General features: G+C 72.1%; 1 protein-coding gene across 1 annotated transcript; it reads right to left on the bottom strand.

Annotated features, from left to right (window-relative positions):
• Nucleotides 1-56: 56 nt before the first annotated feature.
• LOC142021366 (uncharacterized) lies at nucleotides 57-25,423 on the bottom strand. Its single transcript, XM_075010077.1, has 19 exons — nucleotides 25,409-25,423; nucleotides 25,087-25,138; nucleotides 23,992-24,077; nucleotides 23,573-23,643; nucleotides 23,356-23,487; nucleotides 23,171-23,264; nucleotides 22,845-22,991; nucleotides 22,412-22,489; nucleotides 18,227-18,309; nucleotides 11,505-11,642; nucleotides 10,851-10,964; nucleotides 6,946-7,076; nucleotides 5,470-5,687; nucleotides 5,113-5,187; nucleotides 4,711-4,816; nucleotides 4,345-4,484; nucleotides 4,080-4,220; nucleotides 2,788-2,946; nucleotides 57-1,255 (listed from the first exon to the last, which is right to left on the bottom strand). The coding sequence occupies exons 1-19, from the start codon at nucleotides 25,421-25,423 to the stop codon at nucleotides 1,073-1,075; spliced, it is 2,163 nt and encodes a 720-aa protein (XP_074866178.1). The 3' UTR covers nucleotides 57-1,072.

Below are 25,423 nucleotides of genomic sequence, written 5' to 3'. Positions count from 1 at the left end.
TCAGCCCGAGGGGCACTTGCTCACTGGAGCCTTGGAATAGGCTGATGAGTGATAATCTCTGGTTTATTTCAGCTTGAGAGAATGAGCCCTGCCGTGGGTTCCTGGTCCCATGTCTGACCCACTTCATTTCCTCAAGTGGTTTGGGGCGTGTGCAGGGGAGCACAAGCCCTCGCACAGCTAACAGGCCCCTGGGAAGAGGCGCTTGGGCTTTGTTCAGTCTTTCCCAAGAGCTGCAGAGAGAACCCTCTCTTGCTGAGCTTTGCAGTCCTGGCTGGGCGTTTGCTGTGACTGCCCACGACGGCCGTTGCCAGCACACGCGCTCACCGGCGGTCCCCGCCGCGTGCAGTGCAGTCAGATTCGGCTGCCTCTCCCAGCTTAGCAGTGGAATCAAAGGGGAGAGAAGCCACCCCGTGTTTGCTAGGCAGCCTGCCCCGTGGGTAAAGCACTGCCTCCTCCCAGTCTGTTGTGGGGAGAAGGCCCTGCCTGCTGCTGGCTCTGCATGTGGGGATGCACGTGGTAGGGGCTGTAGGCCCTCCTGCTGGGGGAGGGTGAGCGGAAGGTGCTGTGTGTACAGCCCCTGAGCAGGTTGCTCATCCCTTGCACTAAGCTGGGGGACCCGTTGACACTGCAGGTGGGAGCTGCAGCCGGGCTGGGGCCTAGTGGGCAGAGACCGGGGATGACTGGGTGCTGCTGCTGCGGGGGGGACCACTGGCACGCCTATCGCACGTCAGCAATGAACCGTCACGGCTGCTGAAAGCCAAGTCCAGGTGCACGGGATGTTTGTCAGCATCTGCTGGGGCACTGGGGCTGGCCCCCCAGTGTGATGCCTCCAGTTCCCCCCAGGCTCCTGGGGCAGGCAGCCAGGTCCCTAGTGCGTCTGGTGCAGCGACGAAGCTGCTCCGAGACCTGCTGCAGAACCAGGACGCCTGCCTGGGCCTGCGAGAAAGGCTGGCCCAGGGGTTGCCCGCACTGCGCCTTCTCCCGGGAACAGCTGGCAGGCACTGCTGGTGTCTGCTCGCTGGGGCTGGGCGCTTCCCCTGCAGCGCTAGGCTGGTGCTGCCCAGCTCGCTACTCAGGCGTGCGGCTCTGTCTGCGTGGTGCTCTCAGTGCAGCGCGCCTGGCGCTGTGCCTGGAGCTGCTGGTTCTGGGCAGACAGGGTGATGGCATCCTGGAGGGCCTCCTGCAGCAGCTTCCGGTACCGGCGATCCAGCTGCTCAGTCTGCTCCTCGGCGAGACCCCGGTAGGCCCGAAACACCTGTGGGGAGCAGGGGGCTCTGTTACCATGCCCTGCCCCGCCCCAGCCGCGAGCGAGAGAGCTGGGGCAGGAGCAGGAGCAGGATCCGGGGCGGCAAAGGCCTCCTGCTCCGGTTTGGAGTACCATGCGGTACCTCTGCCCGGCCCTTCGGAGCGCGGCAGGGCAGTTCAGCTAGGACAGGCTCTGCACGGCTGAGCAGCGGCTCCTGCTCCTCCGGGCAGTGTCTGCCTGGGAGAGGCCCTCCGCAGCAGGGAGCAGCGCCAATGGAGGTGCCCGCCCTGCTGCCCAGGGCTGAGGAGGAAGACTGTCTTTCGGGAGAGCTGTTACCCAGGGCAGCACCATCAGCTGCAGCTTTTCCCTGGCCACCTCTCGCTCGCACAGACCTGTGTGAGCTGGGGAATGTGTTCGCCCCTCGCAGCAGGAATGCTGGCTCCCCAGCCTCCTGTGGGGAAGGCCTGCAGGCACCTGCCAGCTCCCTGACATCCTCAGCAGGCTGGGAGAGGCTGTTCAGGTGTCCCAGCGCCAGGGGAGATGCCCGGCAGCGAGGGAGCTCAGCGCTGTGGTGGGGAGGGGCCTACTCGGCTGTCCCCTTGAACTTTTCCCATCTGTGTGGAATAACTTATGCGCACCCAGGCATGTGTGGGTGTGCACCACCCGTAGAAACACTACTGGCTGTGGGTGCACTGCTAGGCTACGTCTACATGTGCACGCTACATCGAAATAAGCTATTTTGATTAATAGCATCTACACGTCCACCAGGGCTGGCAACGTCGACGTTGAATGTTGACGTTGGGCAGCACCACATCGAAATAGGCACTGCGAGGGAACGTCTACATGCCAAAGTAGCACACATCGAAATAGGGGTGCCAGGAACAGCTGCAGACAGGGTCACAGGGCAGACTCAACAACCAGCCACTCCCTTAAAGGGCCCCTTCCAGACACACTTGCACTAAACAGCTCAAGATACACAGAGCCAACAACTAGTTGCAGACCCTGTGCATGCAGCATGGATCCCCAGCTGCAGCAGCCAGAAGCCCTGGGCTAAGGGCTGCTGCACACAGTGACCATAGAGCCCCGCAGGGGCTGGAGACACAGCGTCTCTCAACCCCTCAGCTGATGGCCGCCATGGAGGACCCTGCTCTTTCGATGTTGCGGGACACGGATCGTCTACACGTACCCTACTTCGACGTTGAACGGCGAAGTAGGGCGCTATTCCCATCCCCTCATGGGGTTAGCGACTGCGACGTCTCGCCGCCTAACGTCGAAGTTAACTTCGAAATAGCGCCTGGCGTGTAGCCGTGACGGGAGCTATTTCGAAGTTGGCACCGCTACTTCGAAGTAGCCGGCACGTGTAGACGCGGCTCTAATCAGCGGGGCAGCCCTGGACTCTCTCCGGGGCGCCGCCCAAGGCCCCAGCTTACAGGGTGACAGACTCACGGCCCCGGCTGTCCCTGTGGGCTGGGCTGGGCCACGCCCGGACCCCTCCCCGCCCCCGCACACGGGGATGGAAGGAGCAGCTGCGCCGCGGTGACCTGTAGCACGTGTCGCTTGTGGGCCTCCGCCTCCCGTCGGTGCTGCCGGCGCAGATCCTGCAGGTCCTTCTCCGCCTCGGCCCGTTCCCTCCGCAGCGCCTCCAGCTGCAGGGCCAGCGCCGCCTTCTCCTTCAGCGCGGCCCGCTGGGCGGGAGGGAGCTGGGAGCGGGAGCGGGAGCTGGCGGCCGGGCTGCGGGGCGTCACCTCGCCCCAGCTCTCACCCCGCCGGGCTCAGGCACCGCTCAGTGGGCTCCCTGCGGGCTGGCCAGCTCGGCGGGCCCTCCCGCCTCCCCGGCGCGCTCCCGCCAAGACCTGCCGGGAAGCGGGGCCCTGCCCTGCGCCCCATGAGTCTGGGTTGCCAGCCGGGCCGGGCAGCTGCCAAGCGGTTCTGTGCCCCCCTCACTAGCCGGGCGCCAGCTGGGCTAAACCTGCCGGGCAGCGCCCCCTCTCTCCATCCCAGCCTGCCGAGAAGCTCAGCGAGGCCCCGCCGGCCCCCAGGGACTCGGCCCTCCTGCCCCACAGGCCCCGCCGGCCCCGGGGACAGGGAGCCCCGGAGCTTTCCTTGGCGCAGAGCTGACAAGATGTTGCCCCAGAGACGCTCCTGGAGCGGGGGGGGGGGGGGGGATGAGCGAGGGCCGCGGCCATCCGGGCTCGCAGCCCCCAGACGGAGGTTGACATTGATGCCAGAACCCATTAAAATCCTGCCGACGGGCACGTCGCCTGCTCCGCGGCCCCTGTGCTCGGCCGCCCGACTTCGCTGCAGCGACCAGACCCCGGGGCCCAGAGCCTCTCCGAGCCTGCAGCCAAACGCCCCTCCCGCACCCTGCTCCGGCCCTGCCGCGTCCCCCGCTAGCACCGCCCAGCGCCCCCCGGCATCACCGCCCAGCGCCCCCATGTGCTCCGGCCCTGCAGCCTGGGCGCGTCCCCCGCTAGCACCGCCCAGCGCCCCCCGCCATCACCGCCCAGCGCCCCCACGTGCTCCGGCCCTGCAGCCTGGGCGCGTCCCCCGCTAGCACCGCCCAGCGCCCCCCGCCATCACCGCCCAGCGCCCCCACGTGCTCCGGCCCTGCAGCCTGGGCGCGTCCCCCGCTAGCACCGCCCAGCGCCCCCCGCCATCACCGCCCAGCGCCCCCACGTGCTCCGGCCCTGCAGCCTGGGCTCAGTTCCCCATTTCTGCCCCGGCCTCCGGACGGCTCGGGGCTCCCCGAGTGACCCGCTTCGCTGCGTTCCGCTCCCGGCCGGGCTCGAGCCCCCTCTCCCCGCCCGCGCGCCTGCCCGCCCGCCTGCCTCACCTCCCGGGTTGCCGCGAGCTCCTCCTCCAGCCTCAGCAGCTCCTGCTGCACCAGACGCTGGTGCTGCTCCTGCAGGCGCCGCCTCCTGGCCTCGGCCCTGGCGAACCGCTGCTCCAGGGCTGGGCCGGCCCCGCTCCCCGCCTGCGGAGAGCGGAGCGCGTGGCGGTCGGTGCCCGTCGCAGCCGGGGGGCCCGTCTGGGGAGATCGAGTCCGCGCACACAGGGAGCCCGTCTCCTCCCGGCCCCGGCCCGGGCGCTGCACTCACCGCGCCGGTAGCGCAGGCCGGTTCCTGGGCTCCGCCGGGCCAAGGGCTCCTCCCTGTCGCGGCTCCCGGGCTCGCGGAGAGTCGCTCAGCGCCCCCAGGGCTGCTCAGGGCAGCTTCGTCAGCGCGGCGGGGCCGGGCCCCTGCAGGGGCGGGAGGGGAGCTGCAGGGGCGGGGGGGAGACGCCGCGGCCCTCCCCCAGCCCCTTCCTCCCCTAAGGAGACCGGGCGCCCCCCGCAGCCGGCCGGGCTGCACCGTCTCCCTGTGCCCCCAGGAGGGCCCTTTCCCAGGTGTTTCACGCGTTGGCTGAGCCCCCAGTGCAGCCCCCGGCGGGCCAAGGACACCCCCGGCCTGCAGCGGCTCCCGCACCTTGGGCGTCTCCACCAGGCTTGGGGTCGCCTCCGTCCGGGCTCTCTCGCTGTCTCGGGAAATCTGTGGGCCCCGCAGCGCCGCCCAGCGGCAACGGACCGGGTCCCTGCGGCGTGGGGCAGAGCGGCCAGGGCCCGGTTAGAGCAGAGCAGGGCCCGAGTCGCCCGCGGATGAAGCTCGCGCCCCCCCCAGCTGCTCAACCTCCGCCGCTGTGCGCAGCGCGGGCCAGATCCTGATACTTGCCCCCGCGGTAGCGCACGAAGGCCGGGAGCGGAGCGGCTCGGCAGGGACCCGCAGGGTTACAGCACAAGCCGGCGGGCCGGGGCCGGGGCCGGGGCTCCCAGGACCGGGCGAGCCGCGCCAGCGTCTGCAGCCCGAGGGCGGCGGGAGTCCCGGGTTCACCTGGGCTTCCGGACGGCGGCTCCGAGCTCCCGCCGGCGGCTCCTCCTTCTTCTCCCAGCTCTGACTCTTCAGCACCTGGCGAAGGGCGCAGGAGACCCGCGCTGTCTAAATGCGGCCCCCGGAGCTGCACACGAGGCCCCCCCCATGGGGCCGGCCCAGGCGGCGCGGCGCGGAGTCCAGCCGAGCCTCCAGCTCCACCCGATTTACTCGGCCCGCTCGTCTCGCAGGTGAACGCTGGTGGCCCCCAAGGCACCGCCCCCCCCAGCCGCAGACGTGCCCCTCCCCCTGCCCGGCTGAGCCGCGCTCCTGACCCGCGGCGGGCGCACAGCTCGGGCCGGACAACGCGGCTCCTCCCACCTGCAGCTCCCGGAGCGCTCTCCGCAGCCGGCCGATCGCGCCCTCCTGCGCTGCGCCGCGGCTGCTGGAGAGGAGCTGGGCCCTCAGCTCTCGGATCGCCGCCCGCTGCCTCTGCGCGGCGCTGCCCGGGTCCCAGTGGGTTGGGGAGACCTCCTTGGCCAGGCCCCGCACCTGCTCGGCCAGGGAGAGCGCCGCCAGGATCTCTTCTCCCGAGGCGCCTACGGGACGGGACGGGACGGGAGCGCTCAGCCCCGGGGAGCCGGACACGCCGGAGCAGGAGGGGTCGCCCCTCCCGGAGCAAGGCGCTGAGCGCGACGGCCTGACGCCAGCAGCGCTGCCCCATTGCACCCCGTCAGGGAGGCCGGAGCCGCAGGGGTCTGGGCAGGCCTGGCAGGTTGGGGCGCCCACGTAGGAGCCTGCCGGAGGGGAGGGGTCCCGACTGCAGCCCGAGAACCCCGCGCGAGAGGGAGCCCAGGCCGGGGCAGCGGGGAGGGGCGTTCGCAGCGACTCCTGGAGCCCGGCCTGGCCACGCAGGGAACCCGAGCAGCAGCCGGTGCGCGCCTGGGGGTCTCTCAGACACCGGCTCCTGGCTCGGCGCCCTGAGCGGCGGGGAGCAGTGACCGCGGGAAGCCGAGCGCTCGGGAGTGATCCGGGCGCAGCTCAGCTGATGAGCGGCGCGTCTGTCCCGGGGTGGTGCCCCGCCGCACAGAGCAATATTTATTCCGCCCAGGGTAGTAAAGGGAAAGGGAACCCTGGCGGGCAGCTCTCCCGCGCTCCCGCAGCCAACGTCCGGGGCAAGATCAGCGCAGTCACGGGCAAGGCCCAGGGCACCCATTGGGGATCACCAAGAAAGGGGGCGCAGGGCCAGCGTAGTGGGGCGGGGGTTGCACGTGACGGCAGAGCTCCCTCACTCTGGCAGCCGCGACAGACCCCGGGGCTGTGCCCAGCCTGCCCGGGGGCCCTGGAACAAACTCCCGGCCTTTGCTTTGCAGAGCTCGGCCGCAGCCGCCCGGAGAGAGCGAAAGGGGCGCGCGGGCCCCGGGCTGAGAGGCGCACAGGGCTGCAGGGAGCAGGCGCTGTGAGGGGCCCCGAAAGCCAGGGCTAGCGGAGCGCAGTGCCAAGGCGCAGGGAGACCTTGGAGGGAGGGAGCCCTCCCAGGCGACCCCCGGGCAGGGTCTGTCCGCGCGTGGCCAGAGGAACGCCTGGGCCCTCGGGGTGCGGGCCCCGATCCCCCACTCAGAGCAGCCCTGGGGCCCTGCCAGGCGCTCTCCTCTCCCCACAGCGCCCCGGGGGGTGATCGTCCCACCCCTCTGTGCCCCCCGGCTCCTTGTGGCTCCACCACGGGCCACGTGCGCCCTCTGAAGCTGGACCCCAGCCGCAGCGTCCGGGCTGTGCCCTCGGGGGGCCTGGCCAGCCGAATGCGGCACACACCCGTGCGCGGGGCAGCGGGCGCGCTGGGCAGAGACCGGCCGGTACCTGGCAGAGTCAAACACAGCAGCAGGCACGTGAGGTTGTTTCCTTCCAGCGTCCGCTTGAGCACCCAGGGGAGGAGCCCTGCGTCGGCTGGGAGCTCGCCAGGCGCCAGGGCGCGGCGCAGCGGCGAGAGGCTGCGGAGAGACGGGGCAGGGTGAGCGCTCTGCCGGGGGAGGCCAGGGAGCCAGAGGCACGTGCTGTGCCCACCGTCCCTGAGCAAAGCCCGGGAGTCGCCCCGCCCCGCCCCGCCCAGCCCAGCCCGCCTGGTGCCCATCTCCAGCAGGGGCGGGCCTGGGGGCTCCCGAAACTCTTGGCTGGTTGGGTGCCACCGGCGTGCGGGGGAAACCTTGCCGCAGCTGACGGCCAGGAGGCCTCTGCACAGCGCCTGGCACCAGGAGGCCTCTGTACAGCGCCTGGCACCACGAGGCCCTGATCGTGGCTGGGGCTATGGAGCCCCATTGCCGTGCATGTGACTAACAGCAAAGCGGGAAGGGTGGAGCTGGGGGACACGGCCGCCATTACTGCTGCTGCTCAGAGCCCCCCGAGCCCCTTGTGCCAGCGGGGCGGGGGGCCTCTCGGCCTCCCTATCCCACAGCAGCGAGTCCCGCAGGCCTCGGGTCCCGGCTGCGCCCGGAGCTTTGCCCGCAGGGTGCTGCAGACTCGCCCCTAGGACTAGCGGGCGGCCCAGAGTGCAGCCCGCGGGGGTTTCACCTGCGGCCCCCTTTTGATCCCCGCTGCCTCAGGCCTGGGGGCGCCGCGGCCAAGCACTTACCTGCGCCCCGCACTTTCGGAGCGCGCAGCTAACCCGGCGCTGCAACGCCGCCCAGCTCCGGCAGGGGGCAGAGAGGGACTTAGCGCCCCCCGTGCCCCGCCCCGTGAGAGCCGGCAGGGGGCGCCGGGCAGCAGCGCTCAGGGCCCGCAGCCTGTCAGCCGCCGTCTGGCCCACGCGGCGCTCCCCGCCAATCAGCGGCTTGCACAGAAAATCAGACCAAACCGGGAGCAGTTCAGAGACTAGCGGAGTAACTTCTTCGGTGGGCCAGAGCCGCTTCTTCAGCCCAGGCCGGCCCAGACTCGGTCTTTAACGCACAGAGACCCACAAACAGGTCAAGGTGGACCAATCAGAGAAAAATGACCAAGATGAGCAGAGCAGAGCAGAGCAGAGGGGCGGGGGGGGGGAGAATTAGATTACGCCGAGTTTCCAAAAGAGCCCCAGAAAATTCCCATCCCGGTTCAAACCGCCTGTTAACGTGTCGCTATGGAATATGAAAGAGTCCAGCAGCCTCGTTCCAAAGCAGCGTGAAGACGCCTTAACAATTGAGTCTGGTCTGGTCCGGCTCTGGGCTGAAGAAGTGGGTCTGGCCCACGAAAGCTCATCACCTAGTAAATTATTATGCTAGTATTTAAAGTGCCACTAGGCTGCTTCTTTGTTTTGATAGTCTATAGCAGGCGTGTCCAACCTGCAGCCCGTGGGCCGCATGCGGCCCTGGGCAGCTAGTAATGCGGCCCCACAAGATCGTAAACTTCTAACATTATTATGTGATTTATATACATTAACTATATTATACATTTTATATGCGGCCCAAGACAATTCCTCTTCACTCAGTGCGGCCCAGGCAAGCCAAAAGGTTGGACACCCATGGTCTATAGACTAGCAGGGCTCCCTCTGTCACTATATAGGTAGTCCGTCCTGTCCAATGAGGACGTCATTTAATTTTTTGGGACACCTTGTCTAGTCCCCTCCCTTGTTTTGAGGGTGAGCAGCGCTGCTCCTGACAAGGCCTGCTCAGTCGCTGGGAGGCTGCTGAACTCCTCTGCTGTCCTGGGGTCAGAGTCGAGCGACCAAAGCCCACAGGCCACCTAGGTGCGGGTTTGGAGCTGCGACTCCCAGTGGTCACCTCCACCTGTCACTTGGCCCCTCTGCTGTCGCCGCAGGACTTGGAGGTAGACAGAAGTGGTGAGAAAGTGCAAAGAAGCTGTGTGGGAGAGTGTTTGAGGTGGAAAAGCCCTTGCACAGGGGCAGCGCCACTCTCTCGAGCTCAGCAGCCTGGCTCCAGTGGTAGGAAAAGTCGCCCGGCTGGGACTTCCCAGGCTGCAGTGGATGGCCTGGCCGTCTGTGGTGCCTTGTCGTGCCCTTCGCTGTCCACAGAGCGTTGCAGAACCGCCTTCCTGGTGGTTGGATTTTGCTGTTGATCTCATCCGCCCAGTCCGCCAGGGCTGACTTTGCATGCTGGGATAGGCAATTCCCTAGCTCACCGCAGGTCTCAGACCTGCCGGCTCCCCTCACCTGGCTTAGCCGCCTGTCGAAGCGGTTTGTCGGGGTGCGGCTGCTGCAGGCTACAGCTTCTGGGAGCCACAGGTGAGAGCTGGGTGCCAGGCGGGGACCAAACGTGCACGAACTGCCCCGAAGAGACACGACAAGTCCCGCTCCGGAGGTGCTGCCCCTCCCTGGACACCCCCCACACCCCGACCTGCTTACACACCCCAGTGCAAACCGCACCGGGCCCAGGGCGCCTGCTGGCCGAGTGCTGAGCAAGCCGGGCGCTTTCACCCTGTGAATCTGGGGGATGTACAGCAGGGCCTCAGCAGGCGCCAACTTATGGGTAGCGACTTCAATTATTCACCAGTGGCTGTGAGTGGGCGGCCCCCGGGGCGTGGGCAGGAGCCCCGGCAGCATCCGCTTTCTTGGGCCCCAGGCAGGAGAACCAGCAGCCACCACTTCCCCAGGCCCCAGGCAGGAGCCCCGGCAGCCACCACTTCCCCAGGCCCCAGGCAGGAGGCCCGGCAGCCACCGCTTCCCCAGGCCCCAGGCAGGAGCCCCGGCAGCCACCACTTCCCCAGGCCCCAGGCAGGAGCCCCGGCAGCCACCACTTCCCCAGGCCCCAGGCAGGAGCCCCGGCAGCCACCGCTTCCCCAGGTCCTGGGCAGGAGCCCCGGCCTCCAATAGGTGCCACTTCGCCGGGGCTCCAAGCCCCCTGTATTCATGAGGGTGCTCAGCGCGGAGCCCTGGCGAATGCTGAGCCCCTGCTGTAAATCACAGCGGTTTCCGTGGCAGTACCTAGTAACTAGTGCTCCCAGAGCAGCTGGCGGGCAGAGGAGGCCACCTGGCAGCGCCTCTGGTGTGTTCCCTGGGAGAGCCCCAGAACCGCCGCTGAGGCTGGCTGGGCTAGACTACCAGCATTAAGGGTAAGAGTATGTTTAGGAACAGCGAGAGGTCACCTGGCCCACTGCTGCTCCCACCAACCCTCTGCTCTCCATGGTGGAATAAATTTTGTTATGTGCACTGAGGTGTGGCCAGATGTGCACCACCCATAGGAAACCTGCTACTGGCTGCGATGCCTGGGGGTGCTTTGCTAAGCAGCTGGGTGGCCCCGACCCTCTCCTGGGAGGCCGCCCAGTGCTCAGCTTGCAGGGGACCCTGGCGCCACCCCAACTCCCGGGCTGTTCCGATCTCCCAGGATGTCTGGGAACGACAAGGCATCGGTGGCCTCCCTGGCAGAGCCGTGTCCTTCATCATCTGGGTCAAGCCTCGGTGCCTGGGTCTCAGAGCTCGGCTGCTGCGGGAGCCAGGGCTGCGCACAGGCCTAGGCACAGTACCCGGGTTTGACTGGTCTCCCAGTTCTGCTCGTGTCCCCAGGTGTCCGGACACCCGAGGCTCCTACCTGGGGCCCAAATGAGCCCAGCTTTGGGCACGTCAAGGTGTCCCTTCCCCGGGGGTGGGAACACCCGGGGGGAGGGGTGTGTCCCTGGGGGGGGTGAGGGCACCAGGCTGCCCACCAAGGGCCTCCATGTTGCCTGGTCAGTGACGGGCCCCCAGCCAGGACTCCATCGGCCATGGACAAGCCATGGGCTGGTTCCCTGGGGAAGTGGTTTGGTGCTGCCCGCCCCCACCCCCCCCAGCCCCTACGTACGGCTCCGCGCAGGGCCCGGCCCCTCGGGGGAACTCCAGGATCCTGACGGCCGAGCGGCGGCACCGGCAGCCCTCCACCCGCTGCTGCACAGTGAGGGTGAACAGGCTGGCGCCCCTGGGGAAGGGTGGAGGCCCTGGTGAGCAGGAGGGCCCCGGCCTGGCACACACCCTGGGCCTGGGCCTGAGGCTGTGGCTGAGCTGCTGAGTCAGCCCTGGGGCTGGGGCAGCTCTCGGTAGTTTCACTTCCCCCGGGACAGGCGGGGGGGCACCGCTCCCAGTGGAGGCAGCCCGAGGGCTTTGCAGCCTAGGGAGCAGTGCAGGGCCTGCCACCCACAGGCCCCAGCCCAGCTCCCAGGGGCCGGGGATCAGTGCTCAGACCCCCAGGAGTGTCGCCACCTTCCCCCCTTGCTGGATGTTGGGGAAGCCCCTTGGCCCCATTCCCAGCCCCCTCCTGCTGCCAGCTCGGCCCCTCAGGCCCTGGCGGGGGCCCTCCAGAACTGGCCTGGAGCTCAGCCACAGCAGCCGGCCTGGCTGCACAGGGCCACGCTGGGTGACCGCCAAGGGGCAGGGAGAATGCAGCGGCCGGGGGCCATGCGCTGAGCAGTAGCAATCCTGGGGCCACTGCCCCCAGTGCCCGCCCCGGCCCTGGCCGTACCCGGCTGCAGGCTGCTCTGCTGGGGGCTGCTGCAAACCCCCTCGGGGCAGTGCAGGATTGGCCTCCAGCCCCTGCACATAGATGGTGGCGGCCGCTGCTGAGCTGCGCACAATCTTCTCACTTGCCTCTTCCACCACCCTAGGAGCAGCGAGAGCCAAAGGTAAGAGGCTCGCTGGGGGAGGCGCAGGAACGAGCCAGCCTGACCCCCTGGGCAGAGCAACTGGCTGGCTCTGAGTGTTGCACCATCACCCATGCAGCAGTGCTGGGCTCGGGTCGAGCCCAGCCCGCAGGAGCCACTCCCACCCCGGCTGTGCCCTGCACCCGTCCCCCATCCCGCGCTCCCGCCCCAGCTCCGCCCTGCACCCGTCCCCCATCCCGCGCTCCCACCCCGGCTCCGCCCTGCACCCGTCCCCCATCCCGCGCTCCCACCCCGGCTCCGCCCTGCACCCGTCCCCCATCCCGCGCTCCCACCCCAGCTCCGCCCTGCACCCGTCCCCCATCCCGCGCTCCCACCCCGGCTGTGCCCTGCACCCGTCCCCCATCCCGCGCTCCCACCCCAGCTCCGCCCTGCACCCGTCCCCCATCCCGCGCTCCCACCCCGGCTGTGCCCTGCACCCGTCCCCCATCCCGCGCTCCCGCCCCGGCTCCGCCCTGCACCCGTCCCCCATCCCGCGCTCCCACCCCGGCTGTGCCCTGCACCCGTCCCCCATCCCGCGCTCCCGCCCCGGCTCCGCCCTGCACCCGTCCCCCATCCCGCGCTCCCACCCCGGCTCCGCCCTGCACCCGTCCCCCATCCCGCGCTCCCGCCCCGGCTCCGCCCTGCACCCGTCCCCCATCCCGCGCTCCCACCCCAGCTCCGCCCTGCACCCGTCCCCCATCCCGCGCTCCCACCCCAGCTCCGCCCTGCACCCGTCCCCCATCCCGCGCTCCCGCCCCGGCTCCGCCCTGCACCCGTCCCCCATCCCGCGCTCCCACCCCAGCTCCGCCCTGCACCCGTCCCCCATCCCGCGCTCCCGCCCCGGCTCCGCCCTGCACCCGTCCCCCATCCCGCGCTCCCGCCCCGGCTCCGCCCTGCACCCGTCCCCCATCCCGCGCTCCCACCCCGGCTCCGCCCTGCACCCGTCCCTCATCCCGCGCTCCCGCCCCGGCTCCGCCCTGCACCTGTCCCCCATCCTGCGCTCCCGCCCTGGCTCCGCCCTGCACCCGTCCCCCATCCCGCGCTCCCACCCCAGCTCCGCCCTGCACCCGTCCCCCATCCCGCGCTCCCACCCCAGCTCCGCCCTGCACCCGTCCCCCATCCCGCGCTCCCGCCCCGGCTCCGCCCTGCACCCGTCCCCCATCCCGCGCTCCCGCCCCGGCTCCGCCCTGCACCCGTCCCCCATCCCGCGCTCCCGCCCCGGCTCCGCCCTGCACCCGTCCCCCATCCCGCGCTCCCACTCCGGCTCCGCCCTGCACCCGTCCCCCATCCCGCGCTCCCACCCCAGCTCCGCCCTGCACCCGTCCCCCATCCCGCGCTCCCACCCCAGCTCCGCCCTGCACCCGTCCCCCATCCCGCGCTCCCGCCCCGGCTCCGCCCTGCACCCGTCCCCCATCCCGCGCTCCCGCCCCGGCTCCGCCCTGCACCCGTCCCCCATCCCGCGCTCCCACCCCGGCTCCGCCCTGCACCCGTCCCCCATCCCGCGCTCCCACCCCAGCTCCGCCCTGCACCCGTCCCCCATCCCGCGCTCCCACCCCAGCTCCGCCCTGCACCCGTCCCCCATCCCGTGCTCCCACCCCAGCTCCGCCCTGCACCCGTCCCCCATCCCGCGCTCCCTCCCCAGCTCCGCCCTGCACCCGTCCCCCATCCCGCGCTCCCGCCCCGGCTCCGCCCTGCACCCGTCCCCCATCCCGCGCTCCCACCCCGGCTCCGCCCTGCACCCGTCCCCCATCCCGCGCTCCCACTCCGGCTCCGCCCTGCACCCGTCCCCCATCCCGCGCTCCCACCCCAGCTCCGCCCTGCACCCGTCCCCCATCCCGCGCTCCCACCCCGGCTCCGCCCTGCACCCGTCCCCCATCCCGCGCTCCCGCCCCGGCTCCGCCCTGCACCCGTCCCCCATCCCGCGCTCCCGCCCCGGCTGTGCCCTGCACCCGTCCCCCATCCCGCGCTCCCACCCCAGCTCCGCCCTGCACCCGTCCCCCATCCCGCGCTCCCACCCCAGCTCCGCCCTGCACCCGTCCCCCATCCCGCGCTCCCACCCCGGCTCCGCCCTGCACCCGTCCCCCATCCCGCGCTCCCGCCCCGGCTCCGCCCTGCACCCGTCCCCCATCCTGCGCTCCCGCCCCGGCTGTGCCCTGCACCCGTCCCCCATCCCGCGCTCCCACCCCAGCTCCGCCCTGCACCCGTCCCCCATCCCGCGCTCCCACCCCAGCTCCGCCCTGCACCCGTCCCCCATCCCGCGCTCCCTCCCCAGCTCCGCCCTGCACCCGTCCCCCATCCCGCGCTCCCGCCCCGGCTCCGCCCTGCACCCGTCCCCCATCCCGCGCTCCCACCCCGGCTCCGCCCTGCACCCGTCCCCCATCCCGCGCTCCCACCCCAGCTCCGCCCTGCACCCGTCCCCCATCCCGCGCTCCCACCCCAGCTCCGCCCTGCACCCGTCCCCCATCCCGCGCTCCCACCCCGGCTCCGCCCTGCACCCGTCCCCCATCCCGCGCTCCCTCCCCAGCTCCGCCCTGCACCCGTCCCCCATCCCGCGCTCCCGCCCCGGCTCCGCCCTGCACCCGTCCCCCATCCCGCGCTCCCACCCCGGCTCCGCCCTGCACCCGTCCCCCATCCCGCGCTCCCACCCCAGCTCCGCCCTGCACCCGTCCCCCATCCCGCGCTCCCACCCCAGCTCCGCCCTGCACCCGTCCCCCATCCCGCGCTCCCACCCCGGCTCCGCCCTGCACCCGTCCCCCATCCCGCGCTCCCGCCCCGGCTCCGCCCTGCACCCGTCCCCCATCCCGCGCTCCCGCCCCGGCTCCGCCCTGCACCCGTCCCCCATCCCGCGCTCCCGCCCCGGCTCCGCCCTGCACCCGTCCCCCATCCCGCGCTCCCGCCCCGGCTCCGCCCTGCACCCGTCCCCCATCCCGCGCTCCCGCCCCGGCTCCGCCCTGCACCCGTCCCCCATCCCGCGCTCCCGCCCCGGCTCCGCCCTGCACCCGTCCCCCATCCCGCGCTCCCGCCCCGGCTCCGCCCTGCACCCGTCCCCCATCCCGCGCTCCCGCCCCGGCTCCGCCCTGCACCCGTCCCCCATCCCGCGCTCCCGCCCCGGCTCCGCCCTGCACCCGTCCCCCATCCCGCGCTCCCGCCCCGGCTCCGCCCTGCACCCGTCCCCCATCCCGCGCTCCCGCCCCGGCTCCGCCCTGCACCCGTCCCCCATCCCGCGCTCCCTCCCCAGCTCCGCCCTGCACCCGTCCCCCATCCCGCGCTCCCGCCCCGGCTCCGCCCTGCACCCGTCCCCCATCCCGCGCTCCCGCCCCGGCTCCGCCCTGCACCCGTCCCCCATCCCGCGCTCCCACCCCGGCTCCGCCCTGCACCCGTCCCCCATCCCGCGCTCCCACCCCGGCTCCGCCCTGCACCCGTCCCCCATCCCGCGCTCCCACCCCAGCTCCGCCCTGCACCCGTCCCCCATCCCGTGCTCCCACCCCAGCTCCGCCCTGCACCCGTCCCCCATCCCGCGCTCCCTCCCCAGCTCCGCCCTGCACCCGTCCCCCATCCCGCGCTCCCGCCCCGGCTCCGCCCTGCACCCGTCCCCCATCCCGCGCTCCCACCCCGGCTCCGCCCTGCACCCGTCCCCCATCCCGCGCTCCCACTCCGGCTCCGCCCTGCACCCGTCCCCCATCCCGCGCTCCCACCCCAGCTCCGCCCTGCACCCGTCCCCCATCCCGCGCTCCCACCCCGGCTCCGCCCTGCACCCGTCCCCCATCCCGCGCTCCCGCCCCGGCTCCGCCCTGCACCCGTCCCCCATCCCGCGCTCCCGCCCCGGCTGTGCCCTGCACCCGTCCCCCATCCCGCGCTCCCACCCCAGCTCCGCCCTGCACCCGTCCCCCATCCCGCGCTCCCACCCCAGCTCCGCCCTGCACCCGTCCCCCATCCCGCGCTCCCTCCCCAGCTCCGCCCTGCACCCGTCCCCCATCCCGCGCTCCCGCCCCGGCTCCGCCCTGCACCCGTCCCCCATCCCGCGCTCCCACCCCGGCTCCGCCCTGCACCCGTCCCCCATCCCGCGCTCCCACCCCAGCTCCGCCCTGCACCCGTCCCCCATCCCGCGCTCCCACCCCGGCTCCGCCCTGCACCCGTCCCCCATCCCGCGCTCCCACCCCGGCTCCGCCCTGCACCCGTCCCCCATCCCGCGCTCCCTCCCCAGCTCCGCCCTGCACCCGTCCCCCATCCCGCGCTCCCGCCCCGGCTCCGCCCTGCACCCGTCCCCCATCCCGCGCTCCCACCCCGGCTCCGCCCTGCACCCGTCCCCCATCCCGCGCTCCCACCCCGGCTCCGCCCTGCACCCGTCCCCCATCCCGCGCTCCCACCCCAGCTCCGCCCTGCACCCGTCCCCCATCCCGCGCTCCCACCCCGGCTCCGCCCTGCACCCGTCCCCCATCCCGCGCTCCCGCCCCGGCTCCGCCCTGCACCCGTCCCCCATCCCGCGCTCCCGCCCCGGCTCCGCCCTGCACCCGTCCCCCATCCCGCGCTCCCGCCCCGGCTCCGCCCTGCACCCGTCCCCCATCCCGCGCTCCCGCCCCGGCTCCGCCCTGCACCCGTCCCCCATCCCGCGCTCCCGCCCCGGCTCCGCCCTGCACCCGTCCCCCATCCCGCGCTCCCGCCCCGGCTCCGCCCTGCACCCGTCCCCCATCCCGCGCTCCCGCCCCGGCTCCGCCCTGCACCCGTCCCCCATCCCGCGCTCCCGCCCCGGCTCCGCCCTGCACCCGTCCCCCATCCCGCGCTCCCGCCCCGGCTCCGCCCTGCACCCGTCCCCCATCCCGCGCTCCCGCCCCGGCTCCGCCCTGCACCCGTCCCCCATCCCGCGCTCCCGCCCCGGCTCCGCCCTGCACCCGTCCCCCATCCCGCGCTCCCGCCCCGGCTCCGCCCTGCACCCGTCCCCCATCCCGCGCTCCCGCCCCGGCTCCGCCCTGCACCCGTCCCCCATCCTGCGCTCCCGCCCCGGCTCCGCCCTGCACCCGTCCCCCATCCTGCGCTCCCGCCCCGGCTCCGCCCTGCACCCGTCCCCCATCCCGCGCTCCCGCCCCAGCTCCGCCCTGCACCCGTCCCCCATCCCGCGCTCCCACCCCAGCTCCGCCCTGCACCCGTCCCCCATCCCGCGCTCCCGCCCCGGCTCCGCCCTGCACCCGTCCCCCATCCCGCGCTCCCGCCCCGGCTCCGCCCTGCACCCGTCCCCCATCCCGCGCTCCCACCCCGGCTCCGCCCTGCACCCGTCCCTCATCCCGCGCTCCCGCCCCGGCTCCGCCCTGCACCTGTCCCCCATCCTGCGCTCCCGCCCTGGCTCCGCCCTGCACCCGTCCCCCATCCCGCGCTCCCACCCCAGCTCCGCCCTGCACCCGTCCCCCATCCCGCGCTCCCACCCCAGCTCCGCCCTGCACCCGTCCCCCATCCCGCGCTCCCGCCCCGGCTCCGCCCTGCACCCGTCCCCCATCCCGCGCTCCCGCCCCGGCTCCGCCCTGCACCCGTCCCCCATCCCGCGCTCCCACCCCGGCTCCGCCCTGCACCCGTCCCTCATCCCGCGCTCCCGCCCCGGCTCCGCCCTGCACCTGTCCCCCATCCTGCGCTCCCGCCCTGGCTCCGCCCTGCACCCGTCCCCCATCCCGCGCTCCCACCCCAGCTCCGCCCTGCACCCGTCCCCCATCCCGCGCTCCCACCCCAGCTCCGCCCTGCACCCGTCCCCCATCCCGCGCTCCCGCCCCGGCTCCGCCCTGCACCCGTCCCCCATCCTGCGCTCCCGCCCCGGCTCCGCCCTGCACCCGTCCCCCATCCCGCGCTCCCGCCCCGGCTCCGCCCTGCACCTGTCCCCCATCCTGCGCTCCCGCCCTGGCTCCGCCCTGCACCCGTCCCCCATCCCGCGCTCCCGCCCCGGCTCCGCCCTGCACCTGTCCCCCATCCTGCGCTCCCGCCCTGGCTCCGCCCTGCACCCGTCCCCCATCCCGCGCTCCCGCCCCGGCTCCGCCCTGCACCTGTCCCCCATCCTGCGCTCCCGCCCTGGCTCCGCCCTGCACCCGTCCCCCATCCCGCGCTCCCGCCCCGGCTCCGCCCTGCACCCGTCCCCCATCCCGCGCTCCCGCCCCGGCTCCGCCCTGCACCCGTCCCCCATCCCGCGCTCCCGCCCTGGCTCCGCCCTGCACCCGTCCCCCATCCCGCGCTTCTGCCCCAGCACTGCCCTGCACCTGTCCCCCATCCCGCGCTTCTGCCCCAGCACTGCCCTGCACCCGTCCCCCATCCCGTGCTCCCACCCCGGCTCTGCCATTCCCTCTAATCCTAACCCCCACTCCCTTAGCCCCGTCCTGCCCTGAGATCCCTCCCTGGCCTGCCCCATGCCCCACTGGTTCTGGCTTTCCACCTCCAGTGCTCCCTCCTGAGCACCGCCTGTTGCAGGCCTGACCTGCACCCCGAGCTCTGGCCGGGGCCAGGCGTCACTGATCCCCTCCCCAGCTGGGGAGCCTCTTGCTAGTGCCCTGGCAGGAGCCTCATTACATACAGCCCCAGCGGGGGCACATCCAGCACGTGCAGGGCCTGGGTCCTGGGGCTGAGCAGGTCCTTGGCGCTTCCATCTGCACAAAGCTGTAACAGGGCAGCGTTAGACCTGAGCAAGGGCCACCGGGGCTTGGAGCAGAGCCTGCGTATGGCTGAGGGGGTGCCCCATGGCCCGGGGGGGGCAGGAGCCCATAGGGGGTGGGGAGAACACTGGGGGCTGGGCAGGGGGAGCCCATGGCCCGGGGGGGCAGGAGCCCATGGGGGGTGGGGAGAACACGGGGGACTGGGCAGGGGGCCCCATGGCCCAGGGAGCAGGAGCCCATGGGGGGTGGGGAGAACACTGGGGGCTGGGCAGAGGGGCCCCATGGCCCGGGGGGGCAGGAGCCCATGGGGGGTGGGGAGAACACGGGGGACTGGGCAGGGGGCCCCATGGCCCAGGGAGCAGGAGCCCATGGGGGGTGGGGAGAACACTGGGGGCTGGGCAGAGGGGCCCCATGGCCCGGGGGGGCAGGAGCCGATGGGGGTGGGGAGAACACGGGGGGGCTGGGCAGGGGGCCCCATGGCACTGGGGGGCAGGAGCCCGTAGTGGGTGGGGAGAACACTGGGGGCTGAGCAGGGGGGCCCCATGGTGCAGGGCAGGAGCCCACCAGGGGATGGGGGGTGTAACCTCTGGGGCTGGGCCTGGGCCTGGGGGTACCTCCCACAGCCCCTCTGAAAACATAGGGCATCCCCGGGGTTGGGGGCTCACTAGGGGTGCTGGGCCCAAGCTGGTGGGGTGGGTCCGTGCTGTTCGCAGGCTGCCCTGCTCCCCCATTAGCACGCCCCAGAGCAGTGACCTGCTGGGCCTGCGCTGCGACCCTGGGCTGGGAACACGGGTCCCACCTGGCAGGCGTCTCCCCTCTGCCGGCTGTGGGAAAATGCCCACTGCCCGCTCTGCCCGCCGCCCCATCCTCTGCCCACCGCCCCGTCCTCAGTCCTCCACCCGCCGCCCCGTCCTCTGCCTGCCGCCCCGTCCTCAGTCCTCCACCCGCCGCCCCGTCCTCTGCCTGCCGCCCCGTCCTCAGTCCTCCACCCGCCGCCCCATCCTCTGCCCACCGCCCTGTCCTCTGTCCTCCACCCGCCGCCCCGTCCTCTGCCTGCCGCCCCGTCCTCAGTCCTCCACCCGCCGCCCCATCCTCTGCCCACCGCCCTGTCCTCTGTCCTCCACCCGCTGCCCCGTCCTCTGCCTGCCGCCCCGTCCTCTGTCCTCCACCCGCTGCCCCGTCCTCTGCCTGCTGCCCTGTCCTCTGTCCTCCACCCGCCGCCCCATCCTCTGCCCACCGCCCTGTCCTCTGCCCACCGCCCTGTCCTCTGTCCTCCACCCGCTGCCCCGTCCTCTGCCCACCGCCCTGTCCTCTGTCCTCCACCCGCCGCCCTGTCCTCTGCTGCTGCCCCGTCCTCAGTCCTCCACCCGCTGCCCCGTCCTCTGCCTGCCACCCCGTCCTCAGTCCTCCACCCGCCGCCCCGTCCTCTGCCTGCCGCCCTGTCCTCTGTCCTCCACCCACTGCCCCGTCCTCTGCCCACCGCCCTGTCCTCTGTCCTCCACCCGCCGCCCCGTCCTCTGCCCACCGCCCTGTCCTCAGTCCTCCACCCGCCGCCCCGTCCTCTGCCCACCGCCCTGTCCTCTGTCCTCCACCCGCCGCCCCGTCCTCTGACCTCCACCCGCCGCCCCATCCTCTGCCTGCCGCCCTGTCCTCAGTCCTCCACCCGCCGCCCCGTCCTCTGCCTGCCGCCCCGTCCTCTGTCCTCCACCCGCCGCCCCGTCCTCTGCCTGCCGCCCTGTCCTCTGTCCTCCACCCGCCGCCCCGTCCTCTGCCTGCCGCCCTGTCCTCTGTCCTCCACCCGCCGCCCCGTCCTCTGCCTGCCGCCCTGTCCTCTGTCCTCCACCCGCCGCCCCGTCCTCTGCCTGCCGCCCCGTCCTCAGTCCTCCACCCGCCGCCCCATCCTCTGCCTGCCACCCCGTCCTCAGTCCTCCACCCGCTGCCCCGTCCTCTGCCTGCCGCCCCGTCCTCTGCCTGCCGCCCCGTCCTCAGTCCTCCACCTGCCACCCCATCCTCTGCCCACCGCCCTGTCCTCTGTCCTCCACCCGCCGCCCTGTCCTCTGCTGCCGCCCCGTCCTCAGTCCTCCACCCGCTGCCCCGTCCTCTGCCTGCCGCCCCATCCTCAGTCCTCCACCCGCCGCCCCGTCCTCTGCCTGCCGCCCTGTCCTCTGTCCTCCACCCGCCGCCCCATCCTCTGCCCACCGCCCTGTCCTCTGTCCTCCACCCACTGCCCCGTCCTCTGCCCACCGCCCTGTCCTCTGTCCTCCACCCGCCGCCCTGTCCTCTGCCTGCCGCCCCGTCCTCAGTCCTCCACCCGCCGCCCCATCCTCTGCCCACCGCCCTGTCCTCTGTCCTCCACCCGCCGCCCTGTCCTCTGCCTGCTGCCCCGTCCTCAGTCCTCCACCCGCCGCCCCGTCCTCTGCCTGCCGCCCCGTCCTCAGTCCTCCACCCGCTGCCCCGTCCTCTGCCTGCCGCCCCGTCCTCAGTCCTCCACCCGCCGCCCCGTCCTCTGCCCGCTGCCCTGTCCTCTGTCCTCCACCCACTGCCCCGTCCTCTGCCCACCGCCCTGTCCTCTGTCCTCCACCCGCCGCCCCGTCCTCTGTCCGCCGCCCCATCCTCTGACCTCCACCCACCACCCCGTCCTCTGTCCTCCACCCGCTGCCCCATCCTCTGCCCGCCGCCCTGTCCTCAGTCCTCCACCCGCCGCCCCATCCTCTGCCCACCGCCCCGTCCTCCGCCAACCACTCTGCCAGCCAGCCCATCCTCTGTCCTCTATCCGCCGCCCCATCTTCTGCCCTGCCCTCCATCTGCCACCCCATTCTCCGCCCTCCCTTGCTCACCGGCAGCGCCCCAGGGCAGCTCAGCCCCTGCCCGTCTGCACACCCGGCCCTGCCTGGGACTGTGCTGCCTGATGGAGCCAAGGGCAGGAGCCCAGTTCCACTGGCCCCGCTCCTTCCTTGGGGCCCAGGGCATCTTTAAAAACCCGATTCATTCATGGGCCTCTGGCCAGAACCACGTCCTGGCTCTTTGGGCCCAACACCCCAGAGATCCAGGCCGGCCTCGGCCGCTGCCTGCCCAGGGTGTAGCAGGGGTCACAGTACCACTGCAAAGCCAAAGGGCCGCCCCTGTGCCCAGGCAGGCGGCAGCCCATTCGCTAGCTTGCTCGAGTGCCTCATCCGGAGGTTTGAAGCCAAGGCACAGCCCTGCCTTGTGGCGAGCCGACTGGGGGGGGGTCCCTGTGCGCCAGGCTGGCACCGCACCCCCAGCGTGAGCAGCAGCGAAACCCACAGGCGCCACTGGCGTGCGAGGCCGGGTGAGCTCAGTGCGGCCGGGGCAGGGGTGATGGGGGCAGGCCCTGCCCAGCCGAGTCTGCCGGAGGCCCTGGGACTCCCCAGCAGGCAAGAATGGGCGGCACAGAAAGGGGGACCTGGCGCCACCCCCTCCGTGCCTGCCTGCCCTTTTGCCCATCCTGAAGCAGTATGGCCTCGCCGGCAGCTGCGGGGCTCCGGGCCCACGTGCAGGCCCTGCATGTGGTATGCTTCCTCGTCAGGCAGCTCAGGGACACGGGGCCAGATCCTCGCCTGGCTGGAGTCAGGGCGCCCGCGCTGAGTGGATAGGGGGCTCCGGCGTTTCCATCCTGCAGCAGCAGCTCTCCCACTGACCCTGGGCACGGGGCTCCCTGCAGCCCCCGGGCAGGGCCAGGCGGCGGAGAGGGCGCTGCCACAGCCAGCCAGAGGGGCACGGGCGTGCAGAGCCATGCAAGGGAGGGAAGCCACCTGGCTGTGGCTCAGCGCAGGAGCCCACAGGGGACGTCCCATTCCCTGCTCTCAGCCACCCACGATCCTGCTCCTTCCATCCTCCACTTGGGGTCCGGGAAGCGGCTGTCCAGCAGCTGCGCAGGACTCGCTGGTGCCCCAGCTGGGCAGGGGACAGCGCAGGGAGCCCAGCCAGCAGCCCCTATTGCAGCTCCAGGGCCCCCCCCGGGTGACGAGGGGTGCTGCTCCAATGGGGGTTATTACAGAAGCATCACCCGGGGGCCTGGCAAGGCGACAGGCAGCTCAGGGCACTTGCCAGCTGGCCCGAGACAGGACGCCCGCCCGCCATCGTACCTGGACAAAGCTGACAGTTCGCAGAGGCTCCCCACTGCCCCCTGGGGGCTCGGGCTGCTGAAAGGTGGCTTCTATCACCTGGGGAGGGCAGGGGATAGCTCAGAGGCCCTGGCTTCGCCCACCAGCTCCCAGGAATTTGTGCCCTGGCCGTCCCTGGAGCTAGGGGGATCCCTCAGACTCAGTGCCTGTCGCTCCGCTCATGGAAAGCAGGATCGGGACCTCTGAGTGAGCTGAGCGCTGAGTGCCACCCCCACCCCAGGAGGCCAAGGGAGGCAGCAGCGTCCCTGTCTGTCTCCCCCAGCCCAGGTCGCCGGGTCCGGCGGACGCCCTGGGGTGCCATGTGCCAAGGCTGCCCTCAGAGGTGCCAAAGGGAGGAAACAGCTGGTGAGAGGGAGCTGGGACCCTGCACTGAGCTCTGAGCCATGGCCCTCACCTGCTGGACGATGCTGTGGTGCAGTCCAGGGCCCTGAGGCTGCGGCTGGGTCCCGGCACAAGTGGCCTCCCACAGCAGCAGGGACACGCTGTAGCCAAGCGGCACCGTGGCCAGCAGGGGTCTGAGCAGCTCGGAGAACACCTCGTCCTGCAGAGAGAGCACCGGGCACACCGGGGAGCAGCCACGCCGGGGCGCTGGGGTGGACCTGAACCCCGGCCGGGTGCTCTGCCCCAAGCCCTGGCCTCAGCTGCCCCCTGCCGCTGCCGCTGGCCCTGCCGAGGGGTTGGGGCTCTGGGGAGGTGCAGAGCCCACTGAGCCGCGCTCACCATGCGAAGCCGCAGGCCATTCACCGGCTGGGCTGGGTGTTTCCAGCTCCCCACGCCTGGGCCAGCCTGGCCCCGGAGAAGGCGGCTGGGGTGGCTGTGGGAGGGGGATTGGAGACCCCTGTGGAGTGAGTGCAGCCAAGGAGGGAGCGTTGCTGGCAGACAGGACTGGACAAGCTCCATGTTACCCTGTGATCTCCGGGCCCCGCGTCTGAGCAGGGGCGTACTGGGCAGCCTTCCCTTGCTGCTGTGTCTGGGATCCAGGGCAGTCCCGGGGCTCAGGGCGCACTCGGTGAGAGGCTTGGGCCAGCCCTCCGGGCCTGGGGAGGCCGGCGACAGTGTCGAGTCAGGCCTGCTCTCTGATCGGCCTCTGGGTGCAAGCCCCCGGCCTGTCCCCTTCCCCACGTGGACGCCAGAGCTCTCCGTACCTGCCCCGTGTCCAGGTTAAAGATGCCGTCGAAGGTGAAGCAGCCCTCCTGGAACGGCACAGCAGCTGGGTCAGAGCTCAGCCCCTGCCTCGCCTGCCCAGAGTGCGCCCGGCCCACAGGGGGGCTCCACGCCCCCAGCAAGGACTCCCAGGAGCCAAGCACCAGGGCTGGCCATGCCGCACGGCACCGTGGGGAACAGTTCTGGGGGTGCAACCTGGGCTCCACTCCTGCCTGCCAGGCGGTGCTGAGCGGCTGCCCGTTGCTCCGGCTGCTCCACAGGGCGGTGCAGGAGAGGGGAAGGGCTGAGAGCTGCACCGGGCCGGGGTGAGAGAGCCCTGGGACTCCCCTCCCCAGGCCCACCCCAGGGTGAAGACCCCTGACCTGGCCCAGCCCTACCTGAATGCCCTTGTCTGCCTGATCTACAAAGACCAGCCGGCCGGAGTCCTCCGTCACCACCCGGAAACTCTCCTGCTTCCCCGTGCCTGAAACACGCAGCAAGGGGACGGCTCAGGGGCAGGGCCACCAAGGCACAGCCACCGGGCAACCCTGGGGCTGGGGCCACCTGGGGAGCCCCAACTGGGCACGCGCCGGACCCGAGTGGGCCAGGGATGAGGAGCAAGAGCCGAGCCCGGCCCAGCCCCAGCCAGGTGAAAGAGCAACTCCCCCCACCAGCCCTGTCACTGGGACTTCGGCCATGTGCCCAGGGGTCTTCCAGCTTCAGAGGCCAGGCTGCCCTGGGCCAAGCTCCTCCAGCCCTGCCCCTGGCTGGCCAGCCAGCTCCCACCCCGGGGAGCCACAGCTCTTCCTCCCAGCTCAGCCCGTCCGCCTAGGCTGGGCCTGCGGCCAGAGGGGCTGGTGGGGAGGCCACTAAACCAGCTGCTGCTGGCCTTGTCCAGGAGCTGGCTCAGCTGTGGCTCAGGCACAGGGGCGGCCTGAGAGCTGGGCGCTGAAGGGAACTGGCCTGCAGCCTGCTGAGCCGAACCGCCTCCAGGTTCCTGTTGCGCGGGGGATCACCCTCCTGCAGGGCCCTGCAGCGGCGGTTCCCCCTTGGCGGCGACCTCCAGAACCAGTTCCAAGGCCTGGCCCATCTTTCTTCAGCCTGGGGCTGGGAGGGGAGGCGAGAGCCACCGGAGCTCCCCCGCTGCCTCCACCCCGAGCGCACCAAGAGCTGTCGTGGCCTCGTCAAGCAGAGCCAGCTCGGTCCCAGCTCCTTCCTCCCCAGCGTGCGCCCAGCCGCCTGCCGCTCCCCCCATGGGACACCAGCCCCAGCTCCTTCCACAGCAGCGGCCGATGGCCTTGGCTGGGCCCAGCTCTGCCAAGGGCTGGTCCTGCCTCGCTCCCCTTGATTCCAAGGGACCCTGGCTGGGCAAGCTTTGAACCAGTCACCCGGCAGCTGCCCAGCCCCCCCTACTCCCGCGCAGGCACCAGTCTCTGCAAGAGGCCTGATGATGTATTGCAGACCCCCGTCCCAGGCGGCCCAGCACCCAGTACCTGCTGCCTGCCGCAGTCCCACCGCTGCTCGTGTGCACGCCTCCTGCTTGGCCTGGAAGGAAAAGCACCTGTGGGGGGTGAGGGCGTCTGCCCCAGGCCTGGCGCTCTCAGCAGCAGTGTGCCAGGGAGTAGGAGAAGCACCAGGGGAAGCCAGTTTCCTGGCTGCTCCTGCACCAGCTCCAGAGAGCACCTGGCTCCTGCCCACCACACCGGCCCAGGTATGGAAGCCGGAGGAAAGGGCCAGAGCTCTGCACGTGCAAGGACAGTTGTCCCAGGAAACCTCCCTCCCACCTGCCCCCCAGCTAATGCCCGCAGCACTCGCCTGCCCAGGGTCCAT

The sequence above is a fragment of the Carettochelys insculpta genome, chromosome 15 (genome assembly GCF_033958435.1).
Source record: "Carettochelys insculpta isolate YL-2023 chromosome 15, ASM3395843v1, whole genome shotgun sequence".
In the NCBI taxonomy this organism is placed as follows: Eukaryota; Metazoa; Chordata; order Testudines; family Carettochelyidae; genus Carettochelys; species Carettochelys insculpta.
The sequence above is the reverse complement of the archived record's forward strand: the minus strand, read 5'-3'. Positions and strand labels throughout refer to the sequence as shown.